This window comes from Stegostoma tigrinum, chromosome 27 (genome assembly GCF_030684315.1).
Source record: "Stegostoma tigrinum isolate sSteTig4 chromosome 27, sSteTig4.hap1, whole genome shotgun sequence".
Taxonomy (NCBI): domain Eukaryota; kingdom Metazoa; phylum Chordata; class Chondrichthyes; order Orectolobiformes; family Stegostomatidae; genus Stegostoma; species Stegostoma tigrinum.
In genome coordinates this window covers 13642171-13656465 of record NC_081380.1, presented here as the reverse complement: position 1 = coordinate 13656465, position 14295 = coordinate 13642171, and the positions used below count along the sequence as shown (strand labels likewise).

General features: G+C 39.3%; 1 protein-coding gene across 3 annotated transcripts in view; it reads left to right on the top strand.

Moving 5' to 3' along the window:
* baz1b (bromodomain adjacent to zinc finger domain, 1B) overlaps nucleotides 1–14295 on the top strand; it is a 91842-nt gene that overhangs the window by 49453 nt on the left and 28094 nt on the right. For all 3 annotated transcript variants that reach the window (XM_048557126.2, XM_048557128.2, XM_048557127.2), the window contains 5 exons: nucleotides 1352–1469; nucleotides 2455–2553; nucleotides 4486–4663; nucleotides 8071–8247; nucleotides 11238–11385. In XM_048557126.2, coding sequence (XP_048413083.1) covers nucleotides 1352–1469; nucleotides 2455–2553; nucleotides 4486–4663; nucleotides 8071–8247; nucleotides 11238–11385 — 720 coding nt within the window. The remainder of the gene's footprint in view (nucleotides 1–1351; nucleotides 1470–2454; nucleotides 2554–4485; nucleotides 4664–8070; nucleotides 8248–11237; nucleotides 11386–14295) is intronic.

Genomic DNA, 14295 nt, shown 5'->3' with positions numbered 1-14295 from the left:
CTGAAAGCCAGTAAGCAGGTGTGGCAGACAATTCTGAATGGAATGTTAACCTTCATCACAAAAGGATTTATACATGGGAACAAAGATGTCTTCCGTCACTTGTGCAGAACAGTAGTGAGCTGCCCCTGGAGTATTGTTTGCAATTCTCATCTGTGTTTAAATCCTGTATATATGATTAGAATCAGAAATTCTCTACCGTTTGTGCCATGTTAGTCTGATTCCTAGTTTGGTACTGATTGGTAATCTTGCTCTGGGAAACCAAAAATGGCTAACTTGTGATCTAGGTGTTCTCACAACGAGATCTAGGTGTTCTTGTACATTAGTCAATGAAAGCAAGCATGCAGGTACAGCAGGCAGTGAAGAAAGCTAATAGCATGCTGGCCTTCATAACAAGAGGAATTGAGTATAGGAGCAAGGAGGTCCTTCTGCAGCTGTACAGGGCCCTAGTGAGACTGCACCTGGAGTATTGTGTGCAGTTTTGGTCTCCCAATTTGTGTAAGGACGTTCTTGCTATTGAGGGAGTGCAGCATAGGTTCACAAGGTCAATTCCCGGAATGGCGGGACTATCATATGTTGAAATATTGGAGCGACTGGGCTTGTATACACTTGAGTTTAGAAGGATGAGAGGGGATCTGATTGAGGCGTATAAGATTATTAAGGGATTGGACACTCTGGAGGCAGGAAGCATGTTTCCGCTGACGGGTGAGTCCAGAACCAGAGGACACAGTTTAAAAATAAGGGGTAGGCCATTTAGAACAGAGTTGAGGAAAAACTTCTTCACCCAGAGAGTGGTGGATATATGGAATGCTCTGCCCCAGAAGGCAGTGGAGGCCAACTCTCTGGATACTTTCAAGAAAGAGATAGAGCTCTGAAAGATAGTGGAATCAAGGGTTATGGGGATAAGGCAGGAACAGGTTACTGATTGTGGATGATCAGCCATGATCATAACGAATGGTGGTGCTGGCTCGAAGGGCTGAATGGCCTACTCCAGCACCCATTGTCTGTTGAAAATCACGGTGCTGGTGAGATTGGAGAAGCTTTTCTCTACATCAGACATGATGCAACTGGAATGAGAAACTTCTCTTTTCCAGTGTTGATCCTAATGTATAGCAGAAGCACAATAAAGGTTTTTAAAAGTAAAATTCGGGCATCTTCACAAAATTCCCTTGTGGAAATAAAGCTGTGATTGCATCAGTTTATGATAGGTAGAAAGTTATATGTTTCTGTTTGCTTAGTTAATTGTGTTTGGATAATTATGTTAAGAATGCTGATATTTAGTCTCTTTATAACTTGGTATAAACTGAGTGTTATATCCTGTAACTATAGGTAACTCAAGACTTTTCTCTTCTAGGTAATGATGATGATAGCATTGCTGACAGCAGCTTAAATGACAGTGGCCACCAGGGGTCCTCCCATACTGCAGATATTTGCATTGAAACCACTGTACCAAAACAAGGACAAAACCTATGGTATGTCCTGCTTTTTTAGTATTTACTCCTATCTAATAGTTTGGATTCTAACAGAGATCAGGTTTTGTAGTAATGAATGTTTCAGAAACAACTCAAAATCTGTTGGTTTTAAATACACATTCTAGTTTTTTTCCGCAATCGCTAGTGTGGTATTACTGCACAAGTAATGCTCTTGCACCAAGTGGAGCTAAGTCTGATGGGACTTCGAAAAATGCTGGGACAGCAGTTGACCTAGTTATGATGGGGATCAAGATTCAGCTTGAATGTCTTCCTACTCTCTATTCCAGTAACGTGCACTCACCGTTGTCAGTTTTTTTGTTAGCAGAACATTAAATAACTTTAATTGCCAACTTAAGAGCGGAGGAAATTGCAGCCAGAAAATCTTGAGGGAATTTTGTTACTGCAGAAAATTTGAACCATGCTTCAGAACTGTTTCTGGAGTTTAAATTTTGAAGTCCTGTTACAGAATGCCATATAAAGAATAGGCCTAAGACATATTTGTGATCAGTATACCAGAAGAATATTCCTTTACATTATATACCAGAATTTTAGAGGAGTGTGAGCCAAATACTGGCAAATGGGTCTAGGTCAGATTGTGATGTCTGGTCGGCGCAAACAAGTTAGGCTGAATGATCTCTTTCTGTGCTGTGTGACTCAATAAGTTGACTGTCCTATAAAGAGTGAAAAGACGTTCATGAAAACATTTTGAATAAAATTGGCCCCACATTTGAATTTTGGAATGTCTCCATTGCCATTTTGTAATTTTTCAAATGATTAACATCCTGCACATTATTTGTTTAACTAAACTCTATGCAGGGATTATGCAACCCTAATTGGGATGATTTAGCTGACTTTTGCAGGCTTGTCAGCTTTTTCCTAGAGGTTTGAGTATTTTGGTATTTTTTCTGTTCAGGCATTTGTTCAATATGAGTCAATGGTTTCTGCCTCTGGAAATAATGGCAGTGTTATTGATTTTTATCTACAGGTTTATTTGTGACACTCAGAAAGAACTCGATGAACTCCTAAACTGTCTTCACTTGCAAGGTGCCAGAGAGAGTGCTCTCAAAGAACGTCTTCAGAAAAAGTAAGTGTTCAAAGTTCCATAGCTTGCTGTACTTGCCCCGGAAGAACAGAATCAATTCATGTTCTTTGCAATTGTAGCACTTTATCTTTAAACTGAACTGGCACTGTCAAATCACTATCAAAAACTTTTTTACTGAAGGCACTCCTAGTGAGCAATACAGTTCGCATTACTCTGGCTATATCAGAAATACTTATTGCATCCTTGACTATAGCTGTTGAAAGTTTTTCTCTCTATATCTTCTCCTGAAGGCACATGTCTGATAGAAGATTGTGGTTCCATGATGCCAAATACCTTCCAGTGCACAATCAATATAATTGTTCTGTAGTTGGTGGCAGTCTGTTTGAACATGGAAAGGCATTCATAACAACCGAACCTGTTCTTTTGGCATTTACAGTGTGACTGAGTTGGCAGGAAGGGAAATTCTAGCTTATTTATGAATCCCTCTACTCCCTAGAGCAGTTAAGGCCAGTTTTAACACTCCAGTAGACACTCACACTAGCATTGGTAACTGGGTACAAACTTGGAATTAATTCTGGGGCCTTCCTTTTCAGCATGTTACACTCTCTTTACCTATTGAGTATGTGGGGAATTGCCTGCATATCATTAACCAGCAAATTTAAGCTTTCAACTACGATGTTATTGCATTACTGTAACTACTGAATTCAAGTGTTTGATTAAATGCATTCTTTGAGTGGATTTACATGTTTTTGATAATGTAAAGTATGTAACTATTTGTTCTCATGAGATCTTATTTCCATAATTGGCAACCTTAATCTTCTATTGAAGTAAGATAATTATTCAAAGCAGAGCTTGAATGTTGGTGAAAATATTTCCTGCATGTGCAAACTGACTGCATATTTCAGGTGTGCGGACTTAATGACCAGAATCTTTAAAGGTGTAGTGCTAAATTTGGGATACTGTTCTTAAAAAGGAGACTTTTTTTCCATTGAAGGCATTGAATTACTAAAATATTATTTTGTTTAAGAACATGAGGATTCACTTTGGATCAATCTGCTAAAGGATTTAAAACAAGATCACTAACTGGCTGGTTTCAAGTATATTATAGAATAATCTTGGGTCGAATGAGCTTCAATCTTTGGTGCTGAGTCACGTAGTCTTGTTTAGGGAATAGCACTGATCTTGAATCCCTGAGGAGTTGAATGAAAAATAGTTTGGTTCCTGATAATCAATGCTGTCTGAAGGAGGTGTTTACATAGATGGAAATCAGAGGTGTACAGGAATTGAATCAGTTACTCTACCATGGTCATGTGGCTTTTATGAGGCGTCCGATTGTCTATGTTTGATTGGTCAATCCGTTTTGTTATTTTCTTCATTTCTAAATTTAATAAATTGCCTGTAATTAGGGTGGAGGGAATGCTGAAGTATTCTATATTTTCTCGCTTCTCAGTATTGAGAATACTAACTTGTTCTGGGGAAATGGTTTCACAAGGCCAGACACTTCGTCTTACCTTCAATAAATAATCACTCCTGAATCTCATTATTTGATTATCTTGTAGTGAAATGAGTGGAATTGGGGACAAGGATGACCAGAACAGTCCTTAACTATGTATGCATACTTTACGGAATGTCACTATTGCAAATTGGGAAGGAGTGCCACCTGATTTAATTTCATCCTCTCCCTACTCAACAATGTTTTGAGAATGCTGCAGTTCTCCTGTAATTGTGCACTGACTACAGCTTACTATGAGAAATGAGCTAATTTTTCATTTTCAAACTATATAAGTAGATTAGTCGGCTTATATGTATCATAATTAAGGACTGATTTAATCAGTTATTATCTTCACCTATGTTGACTGTCTTTTATACTGATTATAAAAGTTATTGAGTTTATTAACTGGAAAATATATCTTTGTTGCATAATTGGCTTAATGTAGGTTGATTTTTTTAAAAAATAGCAGCTTCTATTTTTAGGTATCAAGATATCCTTCACTCACTGCACTTGGCACGGAAACCAAACCTTGGCCTCAAGTCCTGCGACGGTCATCAGGAGCTCCTCAATTACTTGCGAACTGACCTAATTGAAGTGGCAACACGACTGCAAAAGGGAGGGCTAGGATACATGGATAAATGTGATGAGTTTGAGGAGAGGGTGAGTAATCATACAGACGTGCTGCTGTCCTTAGCAAAGAGGTAATTATATGGTGACCAGCTGTATTATACATGGTATGTAAGCACAGTGTTTCTTTGTTAATAGCTGTTCAGAATCCGTGAACTGGTTCCCAGCAAAGCAGAGCTAATAAAATTAGTGCTTCCTTTTCCAGTTTAATGTCGTAATGAAGGTTTGGCTTAGTTCCAGCTGTTTTCTTTGTTCACCTAAGTGGGACAGTCAAACTCATGGGTCTTAGCCCAGCAAAGCATAGTTGTTCCAAACAACTATTCAGATAAATTTAGATTTCGGCTCTTCATTAAGAACATGCCATCAGGATTTAAAATAACAATTTACATTTATGTCATAAAAATGCCTTTCTCAACTGTGTTTATAAATTCTTATAAATCAGCCCCTCTACAGAAATATATTTTTTCTATTGTCCCTTCAAGTATGACGTTAAGAACTAAATTTTGTTAATAATCAAGAATACTAAGCAAATAAGGGAGAGAATTGAAGTTAGTCCAGAAGGCAAAGAGATGTTATAAAAAAGGGTCAGCAGAAAAAATTATATTGAGCCCTAAAATATTTTATAAGCACATGAAGTGTAAGCATTTAGCTCAGAAAACGTTTGTGCTTGTTGCAAAATCTAAAGGAAAATCTTGATGTCGAGGCGTTGGAAAAGTCTGAACTCTTCACAAAGCAAATGGATAATGTGAAATTGTATTAAAAGTGGAGATTGATGGAAAAGAGGAGAAAAACACAATGAAAAGATTCACATTCCTGCAAGTTGGAAAGTCATTGGGTTGAGATAGAATGCATTCTAGGTTACTGAAATGAGGAAAAGTAGAAGTAGGCAGAAATTGATTATCGTTTTTCAATCCTTACTGGATATAGCAGTAGTGCTAGAGGTTGGGCCTATTAGCTTAATAAAAGAAGTGGGTAAATTATTGGAAGCTTTAAACTTTTGATTGGAAAGGAGTGGGTTATGGATGACATGGGCAAAAGCATGGTGGTTTGAACTCAATACAGAGAAGTGTAAAGTGATGCAATTTCCAAGGGCTGATGTTGAAAGACAATGTACTATAAACAGCATAATTTTGAAAAGTGTAGATGATAACAGAGACATTTTATGTCCATTTACATTAACTTTTGAAGATGGCGGAGCAAGCTGTTAACTTGGTTAAAAAGATCAAACATGAATGAAGAAGATCCTCATGCCCATAAGTAGACATTAGAGGAATAGAATGTAAAATCAAAATGACCATAGTAAAATTTATAAATTTCCAATTATGTCTCAGCTGAATTATTGTACGCTGGTGCTTGCCAAACATTTTTCCACTGTGACCCTATATTGAAAATTGTCATGACTGTTCAGTGAGAACTTCAGATCAGGGATAGGAAGATGGCTATTCCCACCTAAGAACTTGGAATCCAAGCAATTCAGCTGTGACCCCAATTGGGGTCCTGGCCCCCAAGCCCTGTTGTAGGCAGTTTCGGACCCCATATTTCAGGAACGTGCTAGCAGCCTGACTAGCTTTATTGTGATGGAACCAGGGATGAGAAACCTTAATGATAGGGAGATATTGTAAAAGTTAGAGCTGAGAAAGTTACAATGTGACTCAAGTGCGACTTTTAGTTTGTAGGCTTTTGGAGATTTAAAGAGCAAAAAATGGTAACTTGGTCAATAACTGAAAATCATTGATTTTAAATGATTGATAAAATGTTTAAAGGAGAGAGAAACTTTTTTTTTCCACTTGAGTTTCAAGATCTGCAGTGTTCTTCTTAGAAAAGTGCTCTCTAGCTAGATTTAAAGAGAGTTCGACACACCCCTATGTTCATCATCAGGGACCATGCAGGTATGTAGAACTAAGCACGAATGCTCTTTTAGAGAACCAGCATAAGGATGATGGACTTGAATGACTTGCTTTTGTGCTGTACATTTCTCTAACATGTCCTGTGATGTATGTACAGCGTGTGATCATGCTTGGATCGCATGTTCCCACATTCAAGTAGTTTGCAACATCGATCCAGAGCTTACCCCAACATCTGTCATACTATGTACTGGAATCAAACTGATTATTGGGCACAAAACAAAGAGTAGTAGTAAACTGTTCATTTTTGGGGTGACAGGTTGTCACTGAAAAATTAGTGTGAACTGCTGTGCTGTAGCAATCTGTGCAATTGACGTTGGATGAAGGATCCAGATACATGGTTAAATTTGCTAATGATATAAAGACAGGTGGATAAGAGTTATACGGAGAATGTGAAGAATGCAAAGCGATAACATTAGGTTCGGTAAATAGATTAAAAAATAGTGAACGGAGTGGAATAGTGTTAACTTTTCATTTTGGCAGAAAAGAATAGAAAAGTATTGTACTATCTAAATAGAGAAGGATTACAGAATACTTTATTGTAGAGGGATTTCAGTGGCCTGGTACATGAATCTCAAAATTAGAATGCAGGACATAGCAATAGTTTGGAGAAGGTTCAGTTAACTGGCTGGGAAGTGGTTGTTATCTTTGGACAAAAGGTTGGACAGGCTGCAATATGGGTCTCGACCCGAAACGTCAGCTTTCCTGCTCCTCTGATGCCGCTTAGCCTACTGTGTTCATCCAACTCAACACTGTGTTATCTATGGACAGGCTGCAACTGTTTTTATTCATGTTTAGAAGAATTAAAGTTATCTTATTGAACCATGCAAGAATATGAGGGAGAGGCCAGGCCAAAACACAGTGACCGCAGCCTAGAAATAAGGGTTCTCCTGTTTGACTCAGATTAGGAGTCGCATTTTCTGAAGATTATGAGCCTTTGGAACTCTCTTTCACAGAGGAGGCAGGGGAAGCAGGGGATTTGAATTCTTCTAAGGCAGTGTCAGGTTTTGACAAATAAAGGAGTCGAGTGTTATCCGGTGCCAAATGGCCTATTCCTGCTACTCATTTGTGTGAAGATGTGGGTGGGTGAGAACCAGGTAATGGCTAGTGCATGTTGAATTTTTATTTTTGCAATTGAATGATAACTTTGGGGATGTGGGAGGGAGGTTAAAAAAAAATTATTATCTTACCAGTGATAAGCATTTTCTTTTCTGGTAAGGGATGCCAAGCTTCAGTTGATGCTTATGTTCATGTTTTCAGCGTCCCAATGCATATTACTTCAGAGATTCGGCCATCGCTTTCTAGGAAATTAAGAACGAGTAACTAGTTCAAGTCAATTTATGTCTTGTAATGCTGATTGGGGCTGCAGGCCAAACACCACCTGCTCCTTCATTGGTGCGTAGGATCTTATCGTTGAGTCAAACTGGGCAGACTTGGATTTTCCTATGTTGGCTCCGTTTCTCAAGTTTCTCAGCCATTATTGGTGGACCTGCTACCACGTCAGTGCTTTCTAATCTTCTGCTGTTACTCTGCTAGGTACGCTCGTTGGAGAGCCTGAAAGATTTGGGTGAGTGTGTGATCACACTACAAGAGTGTATAGTAAAGAAATTCCTGCAAGGTTTTATGGCTCCCAAGCAAAAGAAGAAAAAAGCAGGCGAAGAAACAAAAGTAGAGGAAATCGATGAGGAGAAAAAAATGGCTGAAGAAGCTAAGGTAAGTTTGGGAATTTCACTTTGATGACTTGACAGATTTGCTTCCCTAAAAGACATTGGTGAGCCAGATGGATTTTTTTCAACAAACAGTGACAGGTTCATTATTGCAATTAGCCTAACCTTTTATCTAAGATTTGTATTAAATTCAAATTTTGCCATCTATCGGGGTGATATTTGAATCATGTCGTCCAGAACGTTAGTCTGGGATTCTGGATTACTGGACTTGCTTCTCCCTTCTAACTGCTTTCTCTTCTTTAAAGATGGTCCTTAAAACCCTTCTCTTGGTCCAAGCTTTTGGTCACACATCCTAATGTCTTTGGTGCAGTATTTTTGTTTTAATCTAAATATACTCCTGTAAAGGATCAGGGACATTTTACTGCATTAGAAAGCACCATAAAAATGCAATCCCTGTTTTTATTTAATGTAACCCAACTTTCAATTAATTGAAGAGTTTCCACCAGCCTTAACTGTACCAATACATTAAAAGGAAAATCCTGCTTAAATCAATATGCTTTAATATTACATGATGATCTGCGTCAGTATAAAATTCATCACTTATAATTTGTCATAGTACCACTATTTTATTATACTTTGAAAATGCTGTTTTGAGTTTTGGAAAAAAACTGCAATTCAAGTAAACATAAAATGAACATATTGCATTTCAGTAGCATTTATTGCAAAGTCAGTGCGTTTACTTAATTGTAAGTATTAAGTCCATCTGTGAGACAGAATGATGAATGCGGAACTGTACTATGAAATACTTTTGATCTGAGCATGTAGCTGCATACAGCTGTATTACATTGCATGGATGTGACCAAGAGGGGGCAGTATCAGCAAGTGTAACTGAACAGGTATGTCATTTAGTTTATGTAGTTCTGGAGAGGGATAACATCAGGAACAAGCAGTCATTGATTAGTCGTTTTCGTGCTACTATATCTTAGTTAAGACATGAGCCTGGTTCTATTTAGGTGTTGGTAGTGTTCCATAGTAATCAGTTATTGCTGAATAAATATTTATTTAATCTAGTTACGTGTGGTGACCATTGACTATCCATTTGTCTAGCCAGTAGTAGCAAGAGTAGACTGTAAACTGAATCAAATTATCAGGAGCGGCTCTTATGTGCTTTGGAGAATAGCAGATGGCAAGGAGTCATTTTGATTTTAATTTGACTGCTGGTTCTTATTTTTCATTGTAGCTCTCATTTTTGTAGCACAGGCTATAATTGTCATACCATTCATCTTTGTTTTATTCAATTGAAAAACTCCAAAAGTTTGTGATTGTTAAATTATTCTGATTATTAGAGATAGAAAAACGGGTCTATTTAAAGATTGCCAACTTTAAGTACATTTAAGTCGTCATTGGACAAGCATATGGACGTACATGGAATAGTGTAGGTTAGATGGGCTTCAGATTGGTATGACAGGTCGGCACAATAGCGAGGGCCGAAGGGCCTGTACTGTGCTGTAATATTCTATGTTCTATGTTCAAATACATAGCTCAAGCAAAGATTGAAAGCAGTTGATACTCATCAAACTTTGTGTCTAAGAGCGGAGTTCTTTAATGGCTCTAATGATGTCAGGGTTGACCCCCCCTCTGAATTAAGAAGCCCAAGCTCAAGTCTCATCTGCTCCAAAGATATGTCATAACATGTTGAATGAGTTGATGTTTATAAAGATCTACAAGATGAGTTAGACCAGTACATGTCATTTGCAGGTTTATAATTTTAAAAAAGTGCTGCATTCTTGGGATTCTTGCACATTGATAGAGTCCCTACCACTGATCCAGAATGCCTGGGTTCAAGTCCTATCTGCTCTAGAAGTGTGCTGTAACATGTCTGCATAAGTTGATTAAAAAATCTAAAAGTAGGAGGAGTTGTTTTTAATAATCCGAGTTCTCAGTGGTCAGCATTGCTGCTTCACAGCGCCGGAGAACTGGGTTCGGTTATAGCCTTGGCTGACGTGCAGACTCTGCACCGACATTCTTCCTATGTCTGCTTGGGTACCCTTCATGTCTTCTGGTTTCCTCCCGCAGTCCAAAGGTGCACAGGTTAGGTGAATTGGTCATACTAAATTGCCGTAGTATCCAGGGATGTCCAAGCTAGATGGGTTAGCCATGAGAAATGCAGGGATATTGTGGGCGGGGGGGGGGGTGTTCTCAGTAGAAAACTCTTCAGAGGGACAGTGTGGACTCGATGGGTTAAAAATGACCTTCCATACTATAGGGATTCTACGATTAATGAGCTACTTTTGTGGTTCATTTGGTAAACCATTGTCATTGAGTTTGCACAGATCTGTTGATCTTTATTAGGAACTGCTTGGCTACTAAGACTATGATTGGAGATTGAGTCACCTAGGCTTGCAGCTGAAAACCTGTGCTTTGCAATGAGACTGCTTGCTTTCAAGAAATCAGTGAAGGCAGTTTCCAAATATTTTTATTTGCATCATGTTACAGGTTAAGAAAATGTCTGAAGGAAATAGTTCAGTATGAATCACTCCGTTTCTACTACTGTTAAATGTATCAGATTTGTAAAGCATTTACATTTCTTCTCGCTATATGACAGTATAAGCCATGGGTATGATACCTTTGTAATCAATAAGACTGTCCATGTTGTTTTCCACACTTACTTCAAAGAGAGAGAACATTTCCTAAGATGAATCATTAAACTGCTTTATTTCATACTGATTCAACATATCAGTGTATCAGCCATTGAACGTGCTACAGTAGTACTTTCTGTAGTAATACTAAGTAATGAATATGCTATTTCTCCTTATTGATGGGTTGTCGAAATTCAAAGAAGACTTCTATCTGCTCTCTGTTCTTCTTTTGAGTTTTGTCAAAGCTTCCTTTGCAGCAATTTGCTTGAAGATGTCATTGACATTGTAACCTTTTCTATGGCTCCATTTATTTATCACCTCTACTTGCAAACAGAAAGGACCAGACTTTTTTTTTGTTTCTAACCTGTCTTATTGTCCCTTTTCTAACTTGCCACAGGTTGCTTCTGCCCTGGAACTATGGAAGTGCGCTATACAAGAGGCTCAGACTTTCTCTCGTATGCATGTACTGCTCGGAATGTTGGATGCTTGTATCAAGTGGGATATGTCAACTGAAAATGCCCGATGCAAAGTGTGCCGTAAGAAAGGTAAGCACATGATCCTACATGAACTGATCTTTTCAGATTTGTTGTGTTGGAAACCCGTCAGTTGAAAATATTATTAGATTATGTTTCTATGGATGTTTTCACAAACATAGATTAAACAGAAAACACATCTGGTTAACTCTTACCTGAAACAGAAATCCTAGCTTAAAGATATGGTTTAAGGTTACTGATGACTTTAAGAAAGATTTTCACCTAGAATATTTACCTCCCTCTCTGTTGTCAGATGCTGGAATACCTTCTTTATGTTCTTGGCGTTGTTGAGATTTTTCAGAATGCCCAAAAGCATTCTTCCTCCTTTCAGAGGATGTGGGCTTTGTTGACTAGACCACCATTTGTTGCCCATCCCTGAACGCCCTTGAGAATATAAAGATTAGATTAGATTAGATTACCTACGGTATGGAAACAGGCCCTTTGGCCCAACAAGTCCACACCGCCCCTTGAAGCATCCCACCCAGACCCATCCCCCTATAACCCACACACCCCTGAACACTACGGGCAATTTAGCATGACTGATTCACCTAGCCTGCACATCTTTGGACTGTGGGAGGAAACCAGAGCACCATGAGGAAACCCACGCACACACAGCGAGAATGTGCAGACTCCACACAGACAGTCACCCAAGGATATAATAGTGAGCTGCCTGTGACTTAAGTTTGTCAGTCTGTATACACCCTGAGTGCTGTTGAGAAGGATGTTCTAGGATTTTGATCCAGAAGCAGTGAAGGAATATCAATGTAGTTCCAAATTGTGATGAAATGTAGCTTCGTGGAAACTTGCAATATTAATGTTCCTGTGTATTAGCTGTCCTTTCCAAGCTGGTACAGGTTGCTAGCGGTTTTGGCACATGCCGTTGAAAGAGCATTGGTGAATTGCCGCAGTGCACATTGCTGCCCCAGCACTCCATGGTGAAGGAAGTGAATATTTAAGGTGGTGGATGATATACCAATCAAGCACATGCATTGAAGTGAGTTGAGTTCAGGTTGTTGACAGTTGTTGGAGTTGCAGTCATCCAAGCAGGTGGGGGAGTTTTTCATCATACTGTGATTTCTTTCTTGTAAATGGTGGACAGGCTTTGAGGAGTTAGAAGGTATTACTGTCTGCAAAGTCCCAAGCCAATTACACCTGCTTGTGTGGCCATACTATTTATATGGCTGGCCTAGATCAATTTTTGGTCAATATTGTATTTGACCCCACAATGTTTGCAGTATCAAATTAACAGTGGTAATGCCATTGAATATCAAAGGGAGATGGTCTTATTTGATGTGGTCTTTGCCTGCCACTTCAGTGTTAGAATTAGGTTTATTGTCAAATGTACTCACATGAGTGCAGTGAAAAGTTTACAAAGTTGCCACTTACAGCACCATCTTAGGTACAAATATATCTAGGTACAGGATCTGATGAATAAATTAGAAAAATACAGAAAAATGTTTCAGCATTACAGTCACAGAATCCCTACAATGTGGAAACAGGCCCTTTGGCTGAATAAGTCTGCACCGACTATTGGAGCATCCCATCCAGACTTATTCACCTGTAACTGAACTAATCTACACATCCTTGAATATTATAGGCAATTTAGCATGACCAATCCTCATAGCCTGTACATCTTTGGACTGTGGGAGGAAACCAGAGCACCTGGAGGAAACCCACGCAGACACGGGGCGAATGTACAAACCCCACACAGGCAATCACCCATGGGTGGAATTGAACCCGGGTGCCTGGTGTTTTGTGGCAGCAGTGGTAACCACTGAGCCACTTCCTTCAAGCAGACTGCACCAGACCTCGCCCGCAGTCGGTACCATACTTTACCTTATGCTGCACTAAGGATGCGGCCCCACTCTGGGTACCAAACTGTACCACTGCCGACAGCCCGAGTTCCCGTGTCCGGGCTTCAGGCATACCGAAGTCAAGGGTCCTCAATCTGCTTCAGCTTCCCTACAACATCAGAAGATGAAAGAAAACAAAAAGTAAAGAAAAAGATATAAAGGGAAAGAGAGAAGAATACAGCTGGCCTAGAGCTCAGAAACCCCAACATTCCCTACCACGCAGGCACTGCGGTCTCATCTATTATGAAGATTACTTGCTACTTATCAGCCTTAGCCAAGATTTGTCCAGACTTTGCTGCACATGGACCTAGACTGTTGGTGTTGGAGGAGTTGCAGATGTTACTAAACAATGTGCAATCATCAATAAACATGCCACCTCTGATGCTATGTTGGAGCAAAGATCATGGATGCAGCGGCTATAAATGTTTGAGCCTAGGACATATCTGAGGAAATCTTGCAGTGAGGTCAGATGACTGGATGATTGATCCTTTGTGTATGACTCCAAATAATGCAAAGTCTTCTCCTCATTACATGCTTGCCACCAGTCTGCACTAGGACCTCGCCTCCAGTCTGTGCCAAACTCAATCACAAAGGTTTGCCAGTGTGCCTTAATGCCATTTTCTGACACATGCAGCCTTGAGGTCAAGGGCAGTCACTCACTTCATCTCTGAAGTTCAGCTGTTTTGCCCATTAATGGATCAAACCTGTAATGATCTCAGGAACTAAATAGCCCTGTTGGAACCCAGTCTAAGCTTCATCAAACAGGCTACTAACACGCAAGGGCCACTTGATAGCTTTGTTCATGACCACTTTCATCACTGCATTGATGACCAAGAGTATATTGGGGCAGTGCAGTGACCTGGACCACCTGTTAGAAGCAGTAGTGTGAGTATGGAAGGCAGTTATCTCTAACTAAGCTGAGAGATATTTTGGAGGTCACCTACCCCATTGAAGGTATTCCCTTCCATATGAAAAGGATAGTACTTGGAAATAAAGCTATTACCTTGAGAATTTTCTTCTTACTTCATTTTAAATTGCTGTAATAACTGTTTGAGCAAGATGAATGTTA